The sequence below is a fragment of the Tinamus guttatus genome, unplaced genomic scaffold (assembly GCF_059628265.1).
Source record: "Tinamus guttatus ecotype Peru unplaced genomic scaffold, ASM5962826v1 Tinamus_guttatus_pri_ptg000098l, whole genome shotgun sequence".
Taxonomy (NCBI): Eukaryota; Metazoa; Chordata; class Aves; order Tinamiformes; family Tinamidae; genus Tinamus; species Tinamus guttatus.
Genome location: NW_028288632.1, coordinates 797447 through 815853, shown reverse-complemented (window position 1 = coordinate 815853; position 18407 = coordinate 797447). Strand labels below are relative to the sequence as shown.

General features: G+C 51.5%; 1 protein-coding gene across 2 annotated transcripts; it reads left to right on the top strand.

Annotated features, from left to right (window-relative positions):
- The first annotated feature begins 579 nt into the window (after positions 1-579).
- Positions 580-9827, top strand: PIANP (PILR alpha associated neural protein). 2 transcript variants are annotated; one of them, XM_088520786.1, is made up of 7 exons: positions 580-716; positions 1023-1190; positions 7474-7542; positions 7690-8255; positions 8414-8495; positions 8768-8995; positions 9210-9827. In XM_088520786.1, exons 3-7 carry the CDS (start codon positions 7526-7528, stop codon positions 9229-9231), a joined length of 915 nt encoding a protein of 304 aa, XP_088376912.1. In that variant the 5' UTR covers positions 580-716; positions 1023-1190; positions 7474-7525; the 3' UTR covers positions 9232-9827. The 2 variants fall into 2 exon arrangements, with proteins under 2 accessions (XP_088376912.1, XP_088376911.1); XM_088520785.1 differs by lacking the exon at positions 580-716 and having other exon boundaries at positions 905-1190.
- Positions 9828-18407: the final 8580 nt, after the last annotated feature.

The window sequence follows — 18407 nt, the reverse complement described above, 5'->3', positions numbered from 1 at the left end:
GGTGCTGGGTGTCCATTCGTCATCTGTGCCCACTCCTGATGCAGTGACAGGTTGCTTCATAGCTTAGCACTGTCTCTGCCATTTCTTTCTCTTTTGCCAGGGTCAGACACACTCTTTCCCCATCACTTTAAGATGAAAAGTTTGATTGTTTCTGAGGATCTGAGGAAATTACTTTCTGACTCCCTCATATTTCAGACCCTGGAGTGGAAAGCGTCTCTCCTGTCTCAGTCTTCTCTCTCCCGTCTGCTGCTCAACTACTCCCTTCTGGTTTGGACTGCGCCTTCTGCTTAGTGCTGGGCGGCGACGGGAGAATTTCCCTGGAAAACCCCTGCCCGCGCGTGGGCTCCTTTCCGCGGCCTCCCGCCGTCCCCCGACGCCGCCGGCTGCGCTGCGCGGACGCGGCCCGAGGTGGAAGGGGAGTAGCGGCGCCGCGGGGGGCCCCCTCGGCGGCTCGGCGCGTGCCCCGGCGAGCGGGGGAGCCGCGTGCGGGGGCCGCGGCTGCGGGCAGGGCGGGCGCCGAGCCCGCGGCGGGAGCGGGTCCCGGGGGGCAGAGCCGCCGCGGGGCGGCGTTCACCGGCTCACGGGAGAGCCCGGGCGGCGGGTCCCTTGGAGACACCGCTCTCCATAGCAACCTAATCGCTTCCTGCGAAGATCCCGAAATAACCGGCAAGACGGGAGCGAGGCGCAGGAGCCGCCAGCCCGCGCCGGGGACGCAGGTCCGGCGGGTGGCGCGGGGGCCGCGGGCAGCGCGGCGTAGGGGCGGGGAGGGCGCCGGCACCGGGCACCGGCGGGGGCCGCGCGCACGAGGCGAAGCCCCCGCGGGGCTGCCGCCCCCGCGCCCCCCGCCGGGCACCCCTCGGGCCGCGGCAGCCTCGGCGCGACGGAGGCGGCCGCGCCAGCAGCCATGGGGTTAACGGGAGGCAGCAAGCGAGGGAGACGGAGACGGGGGGAGAGAGGAAGAGGGGCTGGACCAGTCCTCGGCAGCTGTTTATTTCAAGGCATCTCTCTCTCTCATAGCTCAGCCAGGGCTCAGCCTCATCGAGGCTTCCTCCTCCTCCTCCTCCTCCTTCTCCTCCTCCTCCTCCTCTCCTTCCTTAGTCCTGGCCATGAGAAGCACCGTTGGCGGCGGCTTTGCTGCCCCAGCCCTGCTTCCCACCGCCCTGGCTCTGCCCCATTCATCTCCTCGCAAGGTAAGTTCAGCCTCTCGCCCCGGGCTTGAGGCGCTGCAGGGATGGGGCTGCACGGACGAGGGGCAGGGAGGGACGCGTGCCCAGCTACAAGTCATCTCTCCCCGTCTCCTTCCCTGTGTCCTTTCTGCCCCTTTTTCTTTGCCCTCCCCGCATGGGCGCCCAGCTCTCCCTCCAGCAGGCTGCCTCCTTCCTCCCAGCCCTCTCCTCCTCCTTCACTCTGAGGCAGGGCATCCCAGGGGGCTGCCTGGGAAGCGCATCCCAGGCACTGCTGTCTCTTGTCCCCCAGCTCCTGGCTCCACCACAGACCTGTTGTGCTGGAGCCCTGGAGCCTGGGCTGAGCAAGGCGACTTCAGCCAAATTGGTGCAGCTGGAGAAAGGAAACGGAAGGGTCAGTCCCTCCTCCTGTCTAGCCAAGGGTGCACCACGTAATGGAGAGCTGTTCAGATGTGAGGATTCAGCACCTGAAGCACTTGGATGCCCAGGAACAGTAGGAAACTGAGAGATAGAAGGGCAGGCTTGTGACATGTATTGCAGGTAGGCACTAGATGGCGGGGGACCCGCGCCCCAGAGCGCAGGCTGGAAGGGGGCTGCACAGCCCCCCGGTGCAGGGAGATGTTGGCTCTGAGCGCTGGTGGTGGGGCTTGCACGTCCATCCCTGGAAATGTCCCCGTCTGTGGATACCATCGTCCTTCCAGCCTTGGATCATGCCCCCAAGCACTAGTCTAGGTTTCCCGTACCCCGCTCATAAGCACTTGCCCTGATGCCCTGGGACAGGAATTCCCATTGGCAGTCACCAAACATGGCAAGATCTGCAGCCTCTTGCACTAGCCCTTAGTGAGCACTGTTAGTCCCATAGGGGTCCCAAGCAATTCCCCTGGGCGCCAGCACCAGCCTTTGCAGGCTCGGACACCAAGAAGAGCAGCATGAGCTGAGCCACCATTTAGACTGCCAAATCCAGCCCCAAATGTCAGCATTTGGATTTCAGCCTCCCAGCTGTCCCGCCTCACGGCAGGGCAGTGGACTTGCCTCCCAGGGACAACTGCTCTGGGATTCTCCCCTTCTCTCCCGTCCTCGATACAGAAAGATGTATAACCCCTTTCCACCAGCACTGAGATTCGTGCTACAAAATCAGGAATGACAGCATCTCTGCGCCTTTGACCACAAACGCCAGGATGTCCTGGCCGCCAAGGAAAAGATAGACAGGGGGTGCTGCACCGAGACATCAGACAGTGCATGTGGGTCTCGCTGCTGGTGCCTGAGCTCAGGCCGCTCAGTGCTTGGAGATAGCTGCTGGGTTGCGTGGTCCCGGATTATAATCTCGTGTCGGTGGCTGTCACCAAAGCCCCTAGTGCTGGCAGGGAGTTAAAAATGACAGCCAATCTAATGCGCTCTTTCTGTGAGGAAGGGTGCATCCTCCTCCTCAGATTTGTTTTGATTTTTTATTACTATTTCGAGTGGGATCAGTGCTGTGGGGGAGCCAGGCAAAGGAAGGATTTGCATGAAGCTCGGTGCTGCGGGGTTGCTAATGGCGAACGTTATTTCAGCTGGCAGTAAGTTTCGTAATCTTGGCCCAGCTCCGGCGAATGTTCTGTTCCTCAGGTCATAAGGCTCTTTACCCTTCTTTCATCCCTTCCCCCTCTCCCCAAACTGGTTGGCAATTTCATTGTTCCCCTGGAACGTATCTGTCATGTGAGGTCATCACTGCATAGGGAGAGGTGATTGATCACTTGGGTCACGGGGGCCCGTCCCATGCTGGGCTCCGAACACTGGCTTGGAGACCTTGAACCGGACTCCGTGCTCAAAGGAGAGAGCTAAGGTGGGGCACAGAAATGCACCGTGATGCGTTCGCGGCAGATTGAGTCGGTGAGCAGACTGCTGCATTCAGAACTAGCTGGAGCGCTCTGAGAGCAGACGGCTTCATTCCTAGAGGCACTGTATCGCAGCAGCCAAGCCTGAGATGTTGTGAAAATACAGATAGATCCTCATCTGCAAGGCGAGTCAGAGGGGATCGGGTGCAACTCGCTTCACATCCCCAGATGGAAGGAGACTACCTGCTCCTCGTTGACACATCTTGTGTGTGTTTGGCTTCACTGAATTGCTCCTCTGTTAGAGGCTGATCTCTGCTAGGCATCAAGGAAGCTGTGAGATTCTCAGATTTTAAGGCCAGAGGGACCATTTTGATCATCTAGTCTGACCTACAGCATAACACAGGCCAGAGAATTTCACCAATTTCATTTCCTGCGTCAAGCCCATAACTTGTGATTGAACTATTGTGTGTCTTTTTAGAAATATAGCCATATAAAGGCTTCAGGCAGCAGGGAATACACCTCCCTAGGTAAATTGCTCTAGTGTGTGACCCTCTTTATTAATAGGATTGTTCCTCATTTGAATTTGTCAAACTTCAGCATTTTGTAACAGAAGGTTACAGATTGTATTTGATGTGAGGGAGCTACAGAGCTGGTATCACTTGCGCGCGGCTGGCAGTTTAGCTCTTTTATTCTCATGATAGCTTTTATTCGGAATAGAACTGATCTTTGGGACCATGGGATATGAGGACTGGGCATGGAGAAGGAGCTGTCCGCAGCGGACCTTAGGACGTCACCAGAGCGTGGGAGAATGTGAACTCTGGAGCTCTGGGTGTCACATTCACGGGCTAGTCTATGCTCGCTGCTCAGATCAGGGATGCAGCAGGCTTTGCTCCTCGGCTTTAGTTACAAAGTCAATTCCCAGCCCCCTTGGTGCACTTTGGGGCACAGCTACCAAGATCTGCTCTCTCAGGTCCCAGCAGCAGTAGTTCTGGGCTGCAGGAGATTTACAAAGAGGGAGGGAGCACAGCTGGATCACCGCTACTGGGTGATTTGTTTTTCTACCCTGCAAATGCAGTGTGAGCGGTTCCTAATAGATTAGCCCCAGGGATCTCTAGTGTGGATCTATAGTGGGGATGCATATAGCAAAGTGGGGGGCGATAGCAAAGAGCAGTGAAATTCCTCCTCCCAGCTTCCTAGCACCAAGATTCACAAACTGATCTGAGTGAAGGGCCCCGGGGAAATAGCTTTGTCATTCACACTCTCATCTGTGCCTACCCGGTCATCAGAACACTGTGCTGAAGGCCCCGTATCTGGAGTGAAAATACACATATCTGAACCCTGGGAGCAGTCCTGTCCGTCCTTATCATAGCTAGCCCTGGGAAACAGATCTGAAAGCAAGACCGTGCCCCATGGCACTGGTGCAGAAATCCATTCTCTGCTCCCACACAAAAAGGCCTCTGAAATACGGGTACAGAGATGTCAGGATTTATATCGCCAGGTCAAAAGGGCATTTGAGTCCCCTCATCCTCTCCCAAAGTCTACTGTTTTGTTCAGGATCTTTATACAGGGCTGAATCAAGGGCATTTGTTATACCTGCCCTCAAATGCAGCAGGACCTGTGCCCAAGACAGCATTCCAGCTGCCAGAGCGTAACTGCAGGGTGCCCCAAACAAGTTTTATCTGCTGCTTTGCTGGCAATCCACAGGCACATCCACGCTCTGCTTTGCTCATGAGTCCTCCATGCACGGTAGAGTCCAGTGCTCCCTGTCTGACAAATCGGAGTCCAAATTCCTCCTCCTTGGTATTCCTGCTGTGGGAGACACCTCTGTGCTTCTCTCAGCTCCTGTGCCAAACAGGATTGGGTGTATCAGTGCCAGGACATGCTTTCAATCTCCAGTCACAATATGACCAACAAGTGATAATATGCTGATTGATGCTTACATGTCTCAGTCCTGTGCTCATTTGGAGCCAGCTTTTGGGTTTCTCTTCACCATCTGCAGCAGGATCTAGGCAAGAAAAAAAAAGTCTTGTTTCTGAGATTTGCATTTGGTTTTCAGGTTGACGTTATAACATGATGCCTACATGAGGAGACCAGCAACAATGGTTACTCCTACCCCTCAGATCCACTTACAGGCGTAACCTACTTTGAAGGCTGAAATTCAGAATAGCAGTTGTAAAGGCACTATATGTATGATTTGGCTCTGTAGAGATTCCTCTTCCCATTTTAAACCCTAGAAATCCTTAACCAAGGCTGCTGTTGCTGGAGTTCACAATCTCAGACCAGAAGCACAGCAAAAGCTCTCTTTCAAGGTACTAGTGAGGCAATTCATACCAACAAGCAAGAGTGCAAAGAGCTGGGTGTCCCAGCTCATCAGCACTGGGATTTGCAGCCCAGCACTGTGTAGCTACATCCGGGCTTGTCTCTCCCAGCTAAGTCATCTGTGTGAAGAGGAACACTAGCACTTACACTCATGCACCCAACATACAATGCTATCCCAAGGGATTAGCACTGCTTTACCTGCACCTGAAATGGTGAATTTCCATTTCAGATATGGCACTGTGGGATTCACATGCTCCTCTGCCAAAAGTCCACATCTCCAGAAATCACAGCTGTAATTGATAATGCCACACCACAAGCACATCAGGCTCTTTACGTTGGGAAACCAATGTACAGTATGGAGTTACAGGCATGGCTATGGGCACCCTAGGCCAACTTGTAAACACTCACAGTGATTTGTTTGCCTCTGAGCTGAGGGATTCACATGGTGAGAATCCTGACACTTGGAATTCACTCCTTTTCCAAAGTCCAAAAGAAGTTCTGTCACAGATTTGCATTACCAGACATGATCTTCCATAGTAGCGTGATCATAATCCAGATGGCCAAGATCTTGTCAGCGCAGGGGAGCCTCTGGCTTTGAAAGAAACTTGCTCCCTTCTGCTGCCTCTCTGTACAGATGCATTTTATTACTGAGTCCCCTCTAAGGCTTTGAGGTTCAGGAGCAAAGTACAAAGAACTGCTGAGAATAGCTGCTGCTTTCTCCTCATCTTCATATCAAGATTTCTCCAGAGACTGATCTTGCCCTGGAGGGAAGGGCAGGGCACATTAGCTGATGATTCCTCTTTTCCTGTGAACTTTGTTTAAATATTTAACAGAAAGAAACTAAAAATATCTCCAGTTAATGCAGCAGACAGCTGCTCAGTTCTGTTGGTGTTCTTCCTCCTGACCCATCTGCTCAGGTGTACATTATGGGATGTGGGTCCCTCCAACCATGGCAAGCACCACGCTCTTCCCTCACAAGGTGCTGCAGGGTTCATTTCCCTTTAGTTAATCACTTGAGTTAAGCAGGAGGGGATGGTAGTAACTCCTTGTGAGCTGTGAGTGCTTCAGGGTAGAACACGGTTTTCTCAAGCGTGGCATTGACAGCGTTTTTGGTCTTTGCGTTGGCTCCCATCTGAACTTCCCTGGCCAAGGACCCCCTCTTCTCTATCACAGTAGCTGTGGAAGGGCAGGGATGTGGGTTGCTGGTGTTCATGCTTTCCTTTTCACAATGCAGGAACAAGCTGAATATCTTGAATGATTTTTTCGTGCATGAGGTCTTTGTGGTGGCGAGAATCCTGGGTCAGGCACATAATAGCTCATCAGGGAAGGACCGAGGCTGTGCCGTGCCCTGCCAAATGAAAGGGGCAGACAGCATGAAGGGCAGCCTGGCTGTAGCTTAACTGTGATGCCAGAGGGTGGCGTGTGGCCAGCACAGAAATCCAGCCTCGGTAATCAGCTCCTGTTCTGCGCTAACCTGCGCTGCTAGCGCTACTCAGGGATGGGAGGTGAGAGAGAACTGGGGAGAAAGAGAGGGCTGGAGCACTGGAGAGGACACTAAAACAGGGAGTGTGAGAAGGTAATTCCATGTTTGCCAAGAGAAATGTAAATATTAAATATTTGATAAGCATATTTTTGGTCTTAAATTCTTTAGTGAGGCTGGACTTTTCTCCCTGATTCATCCTCTCTTTCACAGTCTTCTTTCTTTATCACTCTTGTATTTCTCCTCTCTCTCCCTCGCTGTGACACACAATGAAGAGAATCTTTCTTAATAAACAGATTACACGCTCTACACTATAAATAAACCCAGGAATTAAGGTTCCAACTTGTTCTAGCGATAAGCAAACAAAAATGCTGAACTCCTGTCTTGCTTCTCGGACAGGAGGGTCTCCAAGGAGACTGTGCATGTGTCCCAGCACATGTGCCCTAGAGACTGATAGTTGTTCTCATATGCATATGCCAATGTGTGCATTTCTGTGTGGCATTTGGGGGAGATGCGTCTCTGTACAGGAGAGTGCGTGAGCACAGCAGGCTAAGGAGGGCAGATGTGCATGCGTGAGGGCTCTGCACTGCTCTGCTAGCTGGGGTCAAGTTTTCAAGGTGGCTGAACAGTTGTCACAGGGATGCGGTTAAATCTCTCTCTCTCTTTTGCCTCTCAGTGAAGACCATGAGAGAGGATCCTTGCTGAGCGAAGACATTGTTGCATCCAAGATGGAGCTCAGTGCCTGGTAGGTTCACAGCTTCCCACGTCAACCAGTAACACAAGAACAAGACAGGAGCGTGGGTGGTGGGGCTGCTCTCAGCTACTCCCAGCTTGGCCTTTTCAGGAGGAAAGACATCTTGGATAACTCTCTTTTTCCTTCTCCCCTCCACAGCATGATGCTTCCACTGGTTTCCTGCATCCACTCATTCCAGCTGTGGCATTTCCTGCTTCTGCTCTCAGCCTTTCCTCTTCCTGCTGTTTGGTCTCTTCGTTCTCGGGGTTCCGTGGCCACTCGGCCTCTCTGTGCCCGTAGAAGTCCCTCTGCCCCTCGGCCCATTTGCATCTGGGACAGGATCTCACTGCCGGAGAGGGATCTGCGCTTCCTCCTCCCGCGCCAGCGGGCCCTGCCCTCCCGGAGCGCAGAGCTGCGGCATGTCGTGCGGCTGAGGCGCCAGGCTGGGGGGGCCCGTCCCGCCACCCCATCCGGTTTTGAGGATGGCATGCCCTCCTCCCAATATCCCTGGGCCATCGTGTGGGGCCCCACAGTATCGGATGAGGATGGAGGAGACACCAACTCTGCCAACCCAGGCTTCCCTCCACTGGGTTACACCTTCGTTTCACCACACGGGATGGCAACAGCTCAGCCCAACTCCCATTCGCTCCTGCACAACGCAGGCCTCAACCTGCGTGAGACCCCAGCCACGCTGCGCCCCTTCTTGTTTGGACCACGGGGTGAAGGTAAATCTGTTTTTTGCTTCTTTCGCCCCTCTCCTCACAGGGACAGCTCTTTCTGTGCAAGCTGAAGTGCCCCAGCAAGGGGGTCCCCTTATGTAGCTGTCCTCCTCGAGGGATTGACATGTCTCTTACGTTCCCTCCTTCCCTCCTCCGTCTCACAGGTGTGGACCCCCAACTCTACGTCACCATCACCATCTCCATCATCATTGTCCTGGTTGCCACTGGCATCATATTCAAGTTCTGGTGAGTGAGGCTTGGGAAAACAGATGTTGTTTCGACTAACACTCTGAGAGCGCCCTTGGTGTCCTTAGGTGTGAGGGCTGTGTACCTTTTTGGAGGAGGAAGGCCGTAGACGTAGGGGTGCAGATCTGGTGCCATAAGCCCTCAGGAGGTTTGGTGCGTGGCTCCAACAAGCCCCAGTCTGAGTGTGACAGAGTCCTGTGAAACCCTTTGTCACTGAGGGCTGAGGCATGTCTGGACAGGTACCGTGTCTCACTGCTCCTCTTTCTCCAAAGCTGGGACCGTAACCAGAAGCGCCGGCGTCACTCTGGGCAGCAGAGCGGGGTCAGGCAGCAGGAGAGCCAGCAGCCCCTCACGGACCTGTCCCCCACCACTGTCAGCATTTTGGGGCCCTACAGTGACTCGCTGGCCCCCACACCGGAGGCAGAGGAATGCAGACACGGCCAGGAGGGCATGGAGAAGCTGGGGGGCCACGGGAAGAGTGCTGCCTTCCAGCTCAATCGGTAAGTGTCCTCAGGGATATCAGCAAGCTGGAGAGGGAAAGGGAGTGTGGGAGTGGCAAGGGAGCAAGGGAAACGCCGGTGAAGGAAGGGCAAGGCGGTGACTCTGAGAAGTGCCCGTATGGACAAAGCAGCATTGGTTAATGGGGGCTCTAGGGCAGTGGAAGTATGAGCAGCTACCATCTCTAATTCTTTTTCAACTCCATTCTTCCCCCAGAATCCCACTGGTGAACCTGTGAAATGCAAGGGAGAAGCACAGCTGGCTCCCCTCACCCTCCTCTCACAGCTGGGGAGCACATACTTCTGTCGCCTCTGCTACCCCAGGAAAAAAACAACCTCCTTGTGCCATGGCCCACCACAACCATCACTAACTTATCAACCAAACCAGGACGTACCTGGGCAATGGACAAGCAGGGCCTCAGTCTCTTGCTGGAGGCAGGTTGGGGACCCCCTCTATGCAGGACAGGATGGTGAGAGAGTGGGGTGGTGGTAGGGGAGATGAGCTATTGATATTATGAAAGCTTAACCTCTCCTGCCCCTCTCCTACTTTGATCTCTGTGACTCTCCCACCAGTGCATGCCTGACGTTGGGATAGGGGAAGTGGAAAGGTATACCCCTGTCCCTGCGGGCCCAAACCCCTCTGTGTGTCCTTTTCCATGTTGTGTGCTTTAAAGTGAACATCTGGAGTTGAGCGGCTGCAGAATTCCCTGCTGGGGCTTAGTCTTTCCTGAGCAGGGATCCAGGTGGTGGCAGGTTCTTCTGTTCCCAAAGCCTTGAGCTTCTGGAGGGTCTCAAGAGTGGGTGAATATGGGAAAGAAGAGGCTTACACAACACCTGACCCTCCTCATCAACCCATTTCCTTGAAGGAAACATGCTCCCTACCTTAAATATTCACATCTCTCTGTTTTCTTTTTGCCTAACATTCCCCTATTTTCTATTTATCAATCTGTATCTCTTTCAGCTCTCAATTACCTTTTTTTTTGTTTGTTTCTTTTTTACCCCCAATCCTCCTTCCCTCCCCTTTTTCTTGCCAGTTAAGCTTGGGAAAAAAGTTTCTTTCACTTTCCAAATCTTTTGATATCTTGGAAGCCCGCCCCCTTTCAGGTCCCCTCTATCTCCTTCAGCAAGTTTTTATCTCTGCTTTGTGGTGATGTTTTTAGGAAAATCTGAGATGAAGCCCATGTCATTTAGCAAGCATCCTGTGCACTGGAATACTGCCAGCACTGCTGAAGTATGACATGCAGACGTAGCTGGGTTTTAGGAGCTTGGATTTCAGTGGTCGGGGGTAGGGAAGTGCCTTGAGATGTCCATGTAACAGGCAACAAGCAGCACTGCACTTTGGATGACAAAGAGCAATTTGGCGATGACCTCTGGGAACATTCGGAGGGGTGCCACGTACTGCTGGGACACTCATACCTGCCTCGCAGCTGGAGAGCTACCTGGTAAAACTGGAGAGATAACTGGTAAAACTAAACAAGGACTTGAAAGAGAGGATATCTTTACTGCAGCCAGACACAGGGTTGCAGCCTTCCTGATCACGCTGTGCTGGCTGGACAGCAGGTGCAATGGCACAGGCATGGTTGCAAACCAGTTGCTTCAGCAGATACTTAAGGGCTGTGATGGGGTGGAACTGCACAGCTACATTGTCAGTGCTGCAGTTACCTGTGTGAGCATGATCAGTGTATCTCAGTCTCTTGCGAGGCTGAGATGTACCCACAGACATCTCTCTGAGGGATGGAAAACAGCAGATTACGGCTTGATGATAATAGTTGTCCTATCTTGGCTTTTGTGGACACCTTCAAAATAATTCACAGGTGCTGTGTTGACAGCCACTGAACTGAATGATAAGAGACTTCAGTTGAGGTGTCCTCACACTGCACTTGCACCTTCTGCTGGGCTGATATGTCTGGAGAGAGGAAACTCACCCACAGTTTGAAGGACCTGATGTCCCATTCAAGGGCTATGACAAATAATTATTCATTATCCCAGAGAAAAAGGAACGGCCTATTCATTCTTTACCTCCACAGTGTACGCATATTCTTTATAGAGCAAAGCACAGGGAGTTGCATGAGAGGGTTGGGTCTACACATTTATACAGGTGATCTCAGGTGCCATCTGACTCACCATGAAGGACATTTAAATAAGAGTGTAAATTTCCATAAGCTTCCCAGAGAAAAAACAGTAGAGATTTGGAGAAAATGACAGGTCTAATAAAATTACAGGTTTATTAGAATCACAGAATGTTAGAAAGACGTAGGTGGAAAAGGACAAAGGACTCTGGAGGTCTCTAGCCTAAGCACAGTTTAAATTCCTGCGTACAGCAGGGGTTATTATTGCCTAAGGATAGGCTGACCGACTACTGAGCCTTTTCCTTTTTTCACTCGAGACTTTGGGTGGACATTCAAGCTAGGCATGGACAGATGTTCCACAAGCACCTGGGCAGACAGCTACTGCTGCCCATTGCCCTGCCCATCACTGCCTCTTCAGCTGAGGGCATGCTGGGGTTTTTCCCCCTAACACTAGCACAACCAGAGCTGCAAAAGGACATCTGCACACAGCCTGCAAAAGGCTGCATAGTTTATTGCTGGCAGTTAACAATGTAATGTCTTAAACAGGCTTAAATAATTTTTCAGACCAGATTAATTAGATTGTGCTTTGATCAGGATCATTTGTTGAAACAAGGCCAGAGTCTAGATTCTACCACCTCTAAGGGCTGTCCTTGGACTTTTCCTCTCCACCTTTTTACATGCTGCATGGAGAGAAGCTCTATAAGAAAGCAGTAAGGCATTGCAGGTTGCACAGCGGTAACACATCCCAACACTTACTGCAGGGAAACCCTGAGCTCTGGCGGTCAGACTTTTGTAAACTTTGCAAACAAAACAGATTTTAACGTTCTATTTTCTTTTGATGTGTGTGTCTCTCAATTAAAAGCATCACCAGAGAGTGAAGCCACTCAAAGATACTGTGGTAAAGGGGAAGCTGGAAAATGCAGTAGAGAAAGCTTCTACAGTGGTAGAAGATTGGATATAATGAACATCTTTTCCAAGCCATTTATTTTTCTAGGCAAGTATATTTTTAAGACAGTCCTTCACTCTCTCACGTGAAATAGGTTAGATATGGGAATCAAGTCTACTGTCCTGCCCAAACTTTCATTGCTGCATTTTCTGACTAGAACAAAACATTCAAAACATGTTTGGACACACAAGTTTCTTCCAATCAATAAATAATGTCACAGAATTTGTTTTCTCCATGCATTCTTCATGTATGTAAAATGCAGCCCAAGCACACCTGCAGTATTCTTCCCTGGTCCAAGCTAATATACCATGAGATTCGCATGTGGACAGGTTGACAGCACAGAGTACAAAGCCAGAGCAAAGAGGCCAGCACCTTCTCAGTTGGAAGCTGTCAGGTTTTCTTGTCTTCCAGATGACTTGTGAAATATATGAGTTACTTTCCCCATGTGAGAGAAAGCAGGACAGGGCAAGAACTAAAAGTGTTTGAAAAGTTGGGCTGAGCCTGTCAAATACTTCTGGCCAATGAAATATCCAAGTGAACTGGGTGAGCTGAAATGAACTGTTTCTGTGCTGAACTCCAAAAGGGGACAAGAGAGTGGTCCCTCTGTGACCACAGAGGGAAAGAAGAGAGATGTGGGGAACAGTCTCTCTGTTCTGATCTTTATTGCTTTGGAGCAGGAACTTTACCTTCTCTCTCTGTTTACCCAGGAGAGCTACAAGGCCGGATCCTGCCTGCGCTTTCTCGTTTGGCTTGTTGTGATTGGCAGGCAAGGGAGCAGACCACCAACATACTTCTACACCTCTCCTCTGGTTCCGTTCACAGGGACTTAAATCCATCCAAGCATCCTATCTCTTCAGAGAGGGCTATCTACCTCTTCTTCAACGGCACCCAAGTGCCCTTGTAAATCTGGCCCTTCCATTCCCAATTTCCTTGTTGTTACAGAAAAATGCTAGGAAAGGAATATTTTGTTCCCAGAAGAAACATGCGATCACCTTGTTCTGAATTAAACCGTAGTTTTTGCATCTCACTTGGAACGCCGAGTCAGCGGCACAGCCTTGGAGCTGAATCCTGCAGCACAGAAGCCCTGGGCTAAACTCCAGCTCCCTTATCGCACCCCAGTTGATGTCTACTGTACTCCTGGCCCTGCCTTGGCAAGACGAGAGAGGGGCCCCTGCTTCTTTTGCCGTCTGCCAGCTCTCCACTCTTTTCCCTATCGTTCCCACTGTATTCCAGCATCCCCGTCCTATCCTGTATCAGCCTCTCTCACAGTTATCTCTGCCCTCCTACTGTTTTGCTCTCTCTACTCCCTTCTTGTTCTCTCTTTGCCATTCTGTCTTGTTTTGCCACTGCTCCCATCCTGTCTCTCTGCTTCCTCAGTCCCTGCTCAGTCTCGCTTTTCTCCTTCCCCTGCCCTCGTGAGTTGTGATATATATTTTTGTAGGATTTCTCTTCTCCTTGTGGTGAAATATTCAATTCTTGTGGGATGTTAGTTTCAACATTTTTAAATAAACCTTTGCAAAATACTGAAAACTGAGGTTTTGCTGCTTAGAAGAGGCCATAATGGAGAGGTCAAGGGTGGGAGAAGAACTTCCTTCTATGGACACTGCAGAGTGATTGGGGCTTAACCACTTGGCATCCTGTGGCATGGTCCAGGTAGCTAGAGAGGACAGTTTGGTCCTGTGTCTGCCTCACCTTGGTCTCCTCGCAGGCTGATGAGGCCGTAAGGTCTCCTCACAGCTTTCCATGGGAGGCATTCCCTGTGTGAGAAGGCTGCTGGGGCCTCATGTACCACCTTCCCAGCCCTGGCCGGCTGTTTTGGCACTGGAGTTGCTGTTTCCAGGCCATGCTAAGGGTCTGCACGTAGCATGTTGGTTCATGCTGGGTGCCAGGAGAGCCGTGAGAGGTGAGAGAAGCTGAAGCAAAGGGAGGGAGGCAGAGAGATGCAGGAGCAGAAACCTCCTTCTCTCTGTTCCCCGCGGCTGCCTCCGCGTTTTCTATTTACAGCCCTGCTGCCTCCCCTCCTGGCCACACACACGGTGCTGCTGCTGCTGCTGGTTTCCAGGGCTGCTCTGCAATTAAGCATCCTTGTCTCCCATAACTCCCCCACTTCACGAGCACTGGCAGCGATCAGCACAGGGGTGGGCAAGTAGGGAGACGCTACAGACCGGCAGCAGACACTGTCGCGGATTTTAAAGGCTATGTTCCCTGGCAATTGCATGAGGATTACCAAACACTGGGAATGGCTCCCCTGCCCACTCACCGTCTGAATCCTGCTAGGTACTGGAGACATCCTGCTCCTCTCCTGCTGGAGGAAGGGCCAGGCTCTCCAGCCTAGACTGAGCTTCAGACACTGTCCCAGGGGCTCTGCCTGCGGGAAGGGGCATGGAGCAAGCCTGACACCCCTTCCTAAGCCATGTCTTACTGGAAATAGCATCATGCTCTTTCTCTCTCCCCAAATATTTTCCTGGTGCTTCTGTTAGAGGGGGGCGGATCTCCTTTCTTCAGGCCTCTGCTCACTCAAGGAACCAAGTGTTCAGTCACAGCTGTCCCAGGGCCTGTCCTTGCTGCTAGTGGGAGCTGCACCTGCAGGTAACGGGCAGGGGCTGCAGGGTGCTGAAGCAGGGGCCAAGATACCTCCTCCTGATCTTCTGGAGGCCTCTACACATCTTCTCCAGGTCCCTTGAGTATCTGCCCACTGCAGAAGGCAGATGTATCCCTGCATAGGGGCCACATCCCACTGGGAATGGGAAGTGGGTGCTCTGCTGATAATGTGAAGTCCCTCGGGGTTGAGCCCACACCCGGCACCACGGCAGGGCTGGCCTCCCTCCGAACGGCACTTGCTCACTGCTCATGGCCTGTCTGGGCTGGAGGTAGCCCTAGGCCCCTCAACGAGCAGTCACGGGCCTGAGATGGCTGTCCCAGGGCCTGTGCTCACAAGAGGAGGAATGACATCTATTTTGCTTCTGTGCAGAGTGTGGGAGGAGGAAGTCCCTTCATGCCTGTTGTTATAAACAGCTTGTCAGACCCTTCTTCCAGGGCAATCTTGTCAGTTAATTACACAAGGAGGCTCTCGAGCTGGGCAGGCAAGAAAGACTTCACTAAACACGTGATAGATTCTTATGGTGCTGAAATTAAAGACTCATAAACATGTCAGGACAGCAAAACATCTTATACAAACCTCATCTGCTCCTAGCCACCGCTTCAGGTCTTACTGCTAGGTTCTCTGTCATCAGATGCGTTTTCTTCGGAGTGCTCTCAGCAGAGGCAGAGGCTGCAGGCACTCAGTGAAATCCTCCTTTTCTCCACCAGGACTTGCTCCCTGACTCAAAGGAGAAGCTGTGAGTTGCTCCTTTTTCTTCTGGCTTCCTGACACATCACGTGTCTGGCGCAATCCCTTTCCATGACCACTCCTTGATCTGTCCCTCTTGACTACCTGTTCATGCTGACTTGCAACCTGCTCCCAGACCTGCCTCCTTCCCTACACATCCATTTTCCTTCTCGCTCTCAAATAAGATACTAAAGCAGAGAAGCGCATTGAACATTGGCAGAGGAGGTGGAAGGAATCAATGGGAACGATTAAATCAAATAAGAACACATAAAAACTATACAACCACATCAAAATACATGGAAATCACTCCAGCAAGGGTCTTACAAACAAGCACAAATTATTGCTGACCCCTGTGATTTCCTGTGAAAGAGAATATTTTAGAAAGAAGTAATCAAAGTGGCTCCCAAAGCTGGAATTCTCCCCAGCTAAGTGCCTTCTCTAACCTGCAACACACTGTCCCACTATAAAAAAAAAAAAAAAAACAAACGGGCAACTGCCTACTGGATGTGGCTGTCAATACAGATGCTTGGCAGTGAGCTAGAGCATTCCCTTGCCTCCTCTGGAAATAGCATCATGCTCTTTCTCTCTCCCCAAATATTTTCCTGGTGCTTCTGTCAGAGTGGGGCGGATCTCCTTTCTTCAGGCCTCTGCTCACTCAAGGAACCAAGTGTTCAGTCACAGCTGTCCCTGGGCCTGTCCTTGCTGCTAGTGGGAGCTGCACCTGCAGGTAACGGGCAGGGGCTGCAGGGTGCTGAAGCAGGGGACAACGTGCCTCCTCCTGATCTTCTGGAGGCCTCTACACATCTTCTCCAGGTCCCTTGAGAACAAGGAACTTTTCTAGTATTGGCCTTCCTGGGCTCCATGCACTCTGGCTCTGCTCTCATCTGTGTGCCTGCTCCTGATGGTTATTGCCATTTCGTGTTTGCAATATGCTCTATGAGAGAAGTGGCCCAAGGTTGCAGGCACCAGGATGATGATGGAAAAGCACCTGCGGAGCTGCTGGGCTTCCCTGAGCTGCATGGGCCTGCAGTGTATTTGGGTAGGGCAGCTTTGGATGAGCTGTGCTCCTTCAGGTATAAGCCTAGGCGCAAGGAGGCCAGCTTAAGTTAGGAATGCCTCCTGCACCCTGTGGAAGGGATGTGACTTTGTAGGTGGCAGTTTATTTAGGAGCAATGCAAAAATGTGAATTGCCAAGAAGAATAATCCCTAAACAAGCAGCCACTCATTTTGGTGTTGTATAATGGAACAGAGTTGTTTGCTTGGCTCACTCCTGCTTTGATCCTCAGAGGCAGAACCGAGCCTCTATTGAGGGCTGCTGTGTCTCTTAGCGCACATCATGCCCAGTGAATAACAGACGATTCAGTGATGCCTTCCACACTTATCCAGAGCCCAGCGTGCTCAGGAAGTGACAGAGTACAAGCAAACCCATCTTCATTTTCACATCAATCCCCATGAGGAAGGTGGCAGGGAAACATGTGCCATTCTCTGCCCTGGGGATCTGCCCTGCATCTCTGTGGCTCCTGATTAGAGCTCCAGTGACAGCAAAGAAGCTGCTTTAGGGCAGCCAGTCTAGTTTGAGGCCCCAGGTCCCTTGATGGCTGAAGAGCTTCTGTGAGGGTGCAACAAACAAGCCTAAGGTGACTCATTTTCTGAATGCCAGAGGGACGTTGTTTAATGTCTACAGCAGGCACTGGTCAAGTTTGCACTACAGCCTGCTGTGGTGGAAGAGATGGTTGAATTCCCAGTTAGGTTGCCTAAGGAAGGATGCCAGAATAAGCCCTCTGATCTTCCCTTGCATCATCTGAGCCTTGGTAAAGTGACCCAGAAAGTAGGAGCTTTCCAAGCCCCTCCTAACCCAAGGGTCAGTCTGTGAACTGTATCTTCTGTTAGTAGCAGGGGACTCAATCTAGCCAAGTCGGTGCACTGTGAATACATGTGGGCCTAGCTGAATGTGTTCACTAACCAAAACATCAGTGCAATGGTCAGACACACCTATAGCAGAGGCTTGTGCCAGAGTGCTTAGATTGATTTGGAACCATTCAGCCACACCAGGATGATATTTAAGCCTGAAATGCTTTCCTTCCAATGCGTTTTTTTTTTTCCTGCTTTGCTAGTTCCTTTCTTGTGTGACATATTGCATGTGAATAAATATCACACAAATGAGGTCAGAGATTCAGCTTAGCATTACCCCATGTTTGCTGGATGCACAGCAGAAACTGTAAGAAGAGGCGCAGAGGCGTTATTCACTCCTCTATAATGAGATTTCTCTTTTGCTTGGCCTCGGGGCTTCCATGGCAAAGTGGAGGATGGAAAAGACTGACCTGGCCAAATGCGGGTTACTTTTAGCCACTTGGGTTGTCCACTTTGCTTGTGGATAACTACTAAGATGGTGCAGCAATTGTGACTGCAGCAAATGTGGAGGGAGAGGTTTTCCCATATTGAGGAGGAGGACAGGGATGAAATAACAGAACTGAGAATAGGCTTTTGGTGACAGCTCTTTTCTGATGCCCAGGCATTACAGCGAAGGGAAACAAACGGCCTAACACAGTCAGGGCTTCTAACACAGAAGCGATGATGGGGGAGGAATATGCAAGAAGACAGGAAAAGACAGGGTGAAGAGAGAGTGAGCAGAAACAGAGACTGTGGCTACAATTAAGAGATTTGCCAGGAAGGGGACACAGGCTCAGAAAAAGAGATCAGGATGGAAATTTAGAGCTAGAGGCCTTAAAAAGAGATGGGTAAATGAAGACCGAAGGCAGGTGAAGTGGGGGCTGGGAACTGCGAGGTGCCTGGGTGCTGCTCCCACAGTCCAGTGAAGAAGGAGGGAGACTCAGACGCTACCGTATGAGCTCGTGGCTCAGCGCTCACATTTCAGAATTACTGCTCCAGGGAGGACAGAAACTGAAGTCATATCCATGCATCAGAAATGCAGGATTGCTCTGAAATGTAGGCCAAGAGGTGAAAGGGCATTCTGGAGGTTGAAAGGTCTCAGCCCTCCTGATGTTCCCTTGGAAAGATGATTCCCACTTAATGGATGCGTTTGCCTTTTCTTGCCACCTTCCTTTTTTAAGG

Bases quoted from the DNA above. Each gene is read 5' to 3' on its own strand.
- PIANP (XM_088520786.1), top strand. The intron at 8,256-8,413 runs GTAAATCTGTTT...TCCGTCTCACAG, and splicing joins GTTTGGACCACGGGGTGAAG to GTGTGGACCCCCAACTCTAC. The intron at 8,996-9,209 runs GTAAGTGTCCTC...TTCTTCCCCCAG, and splicing joins GCTGCCTTCCAGCTCAATCG to AATCCCACTGGTGAACCTGT.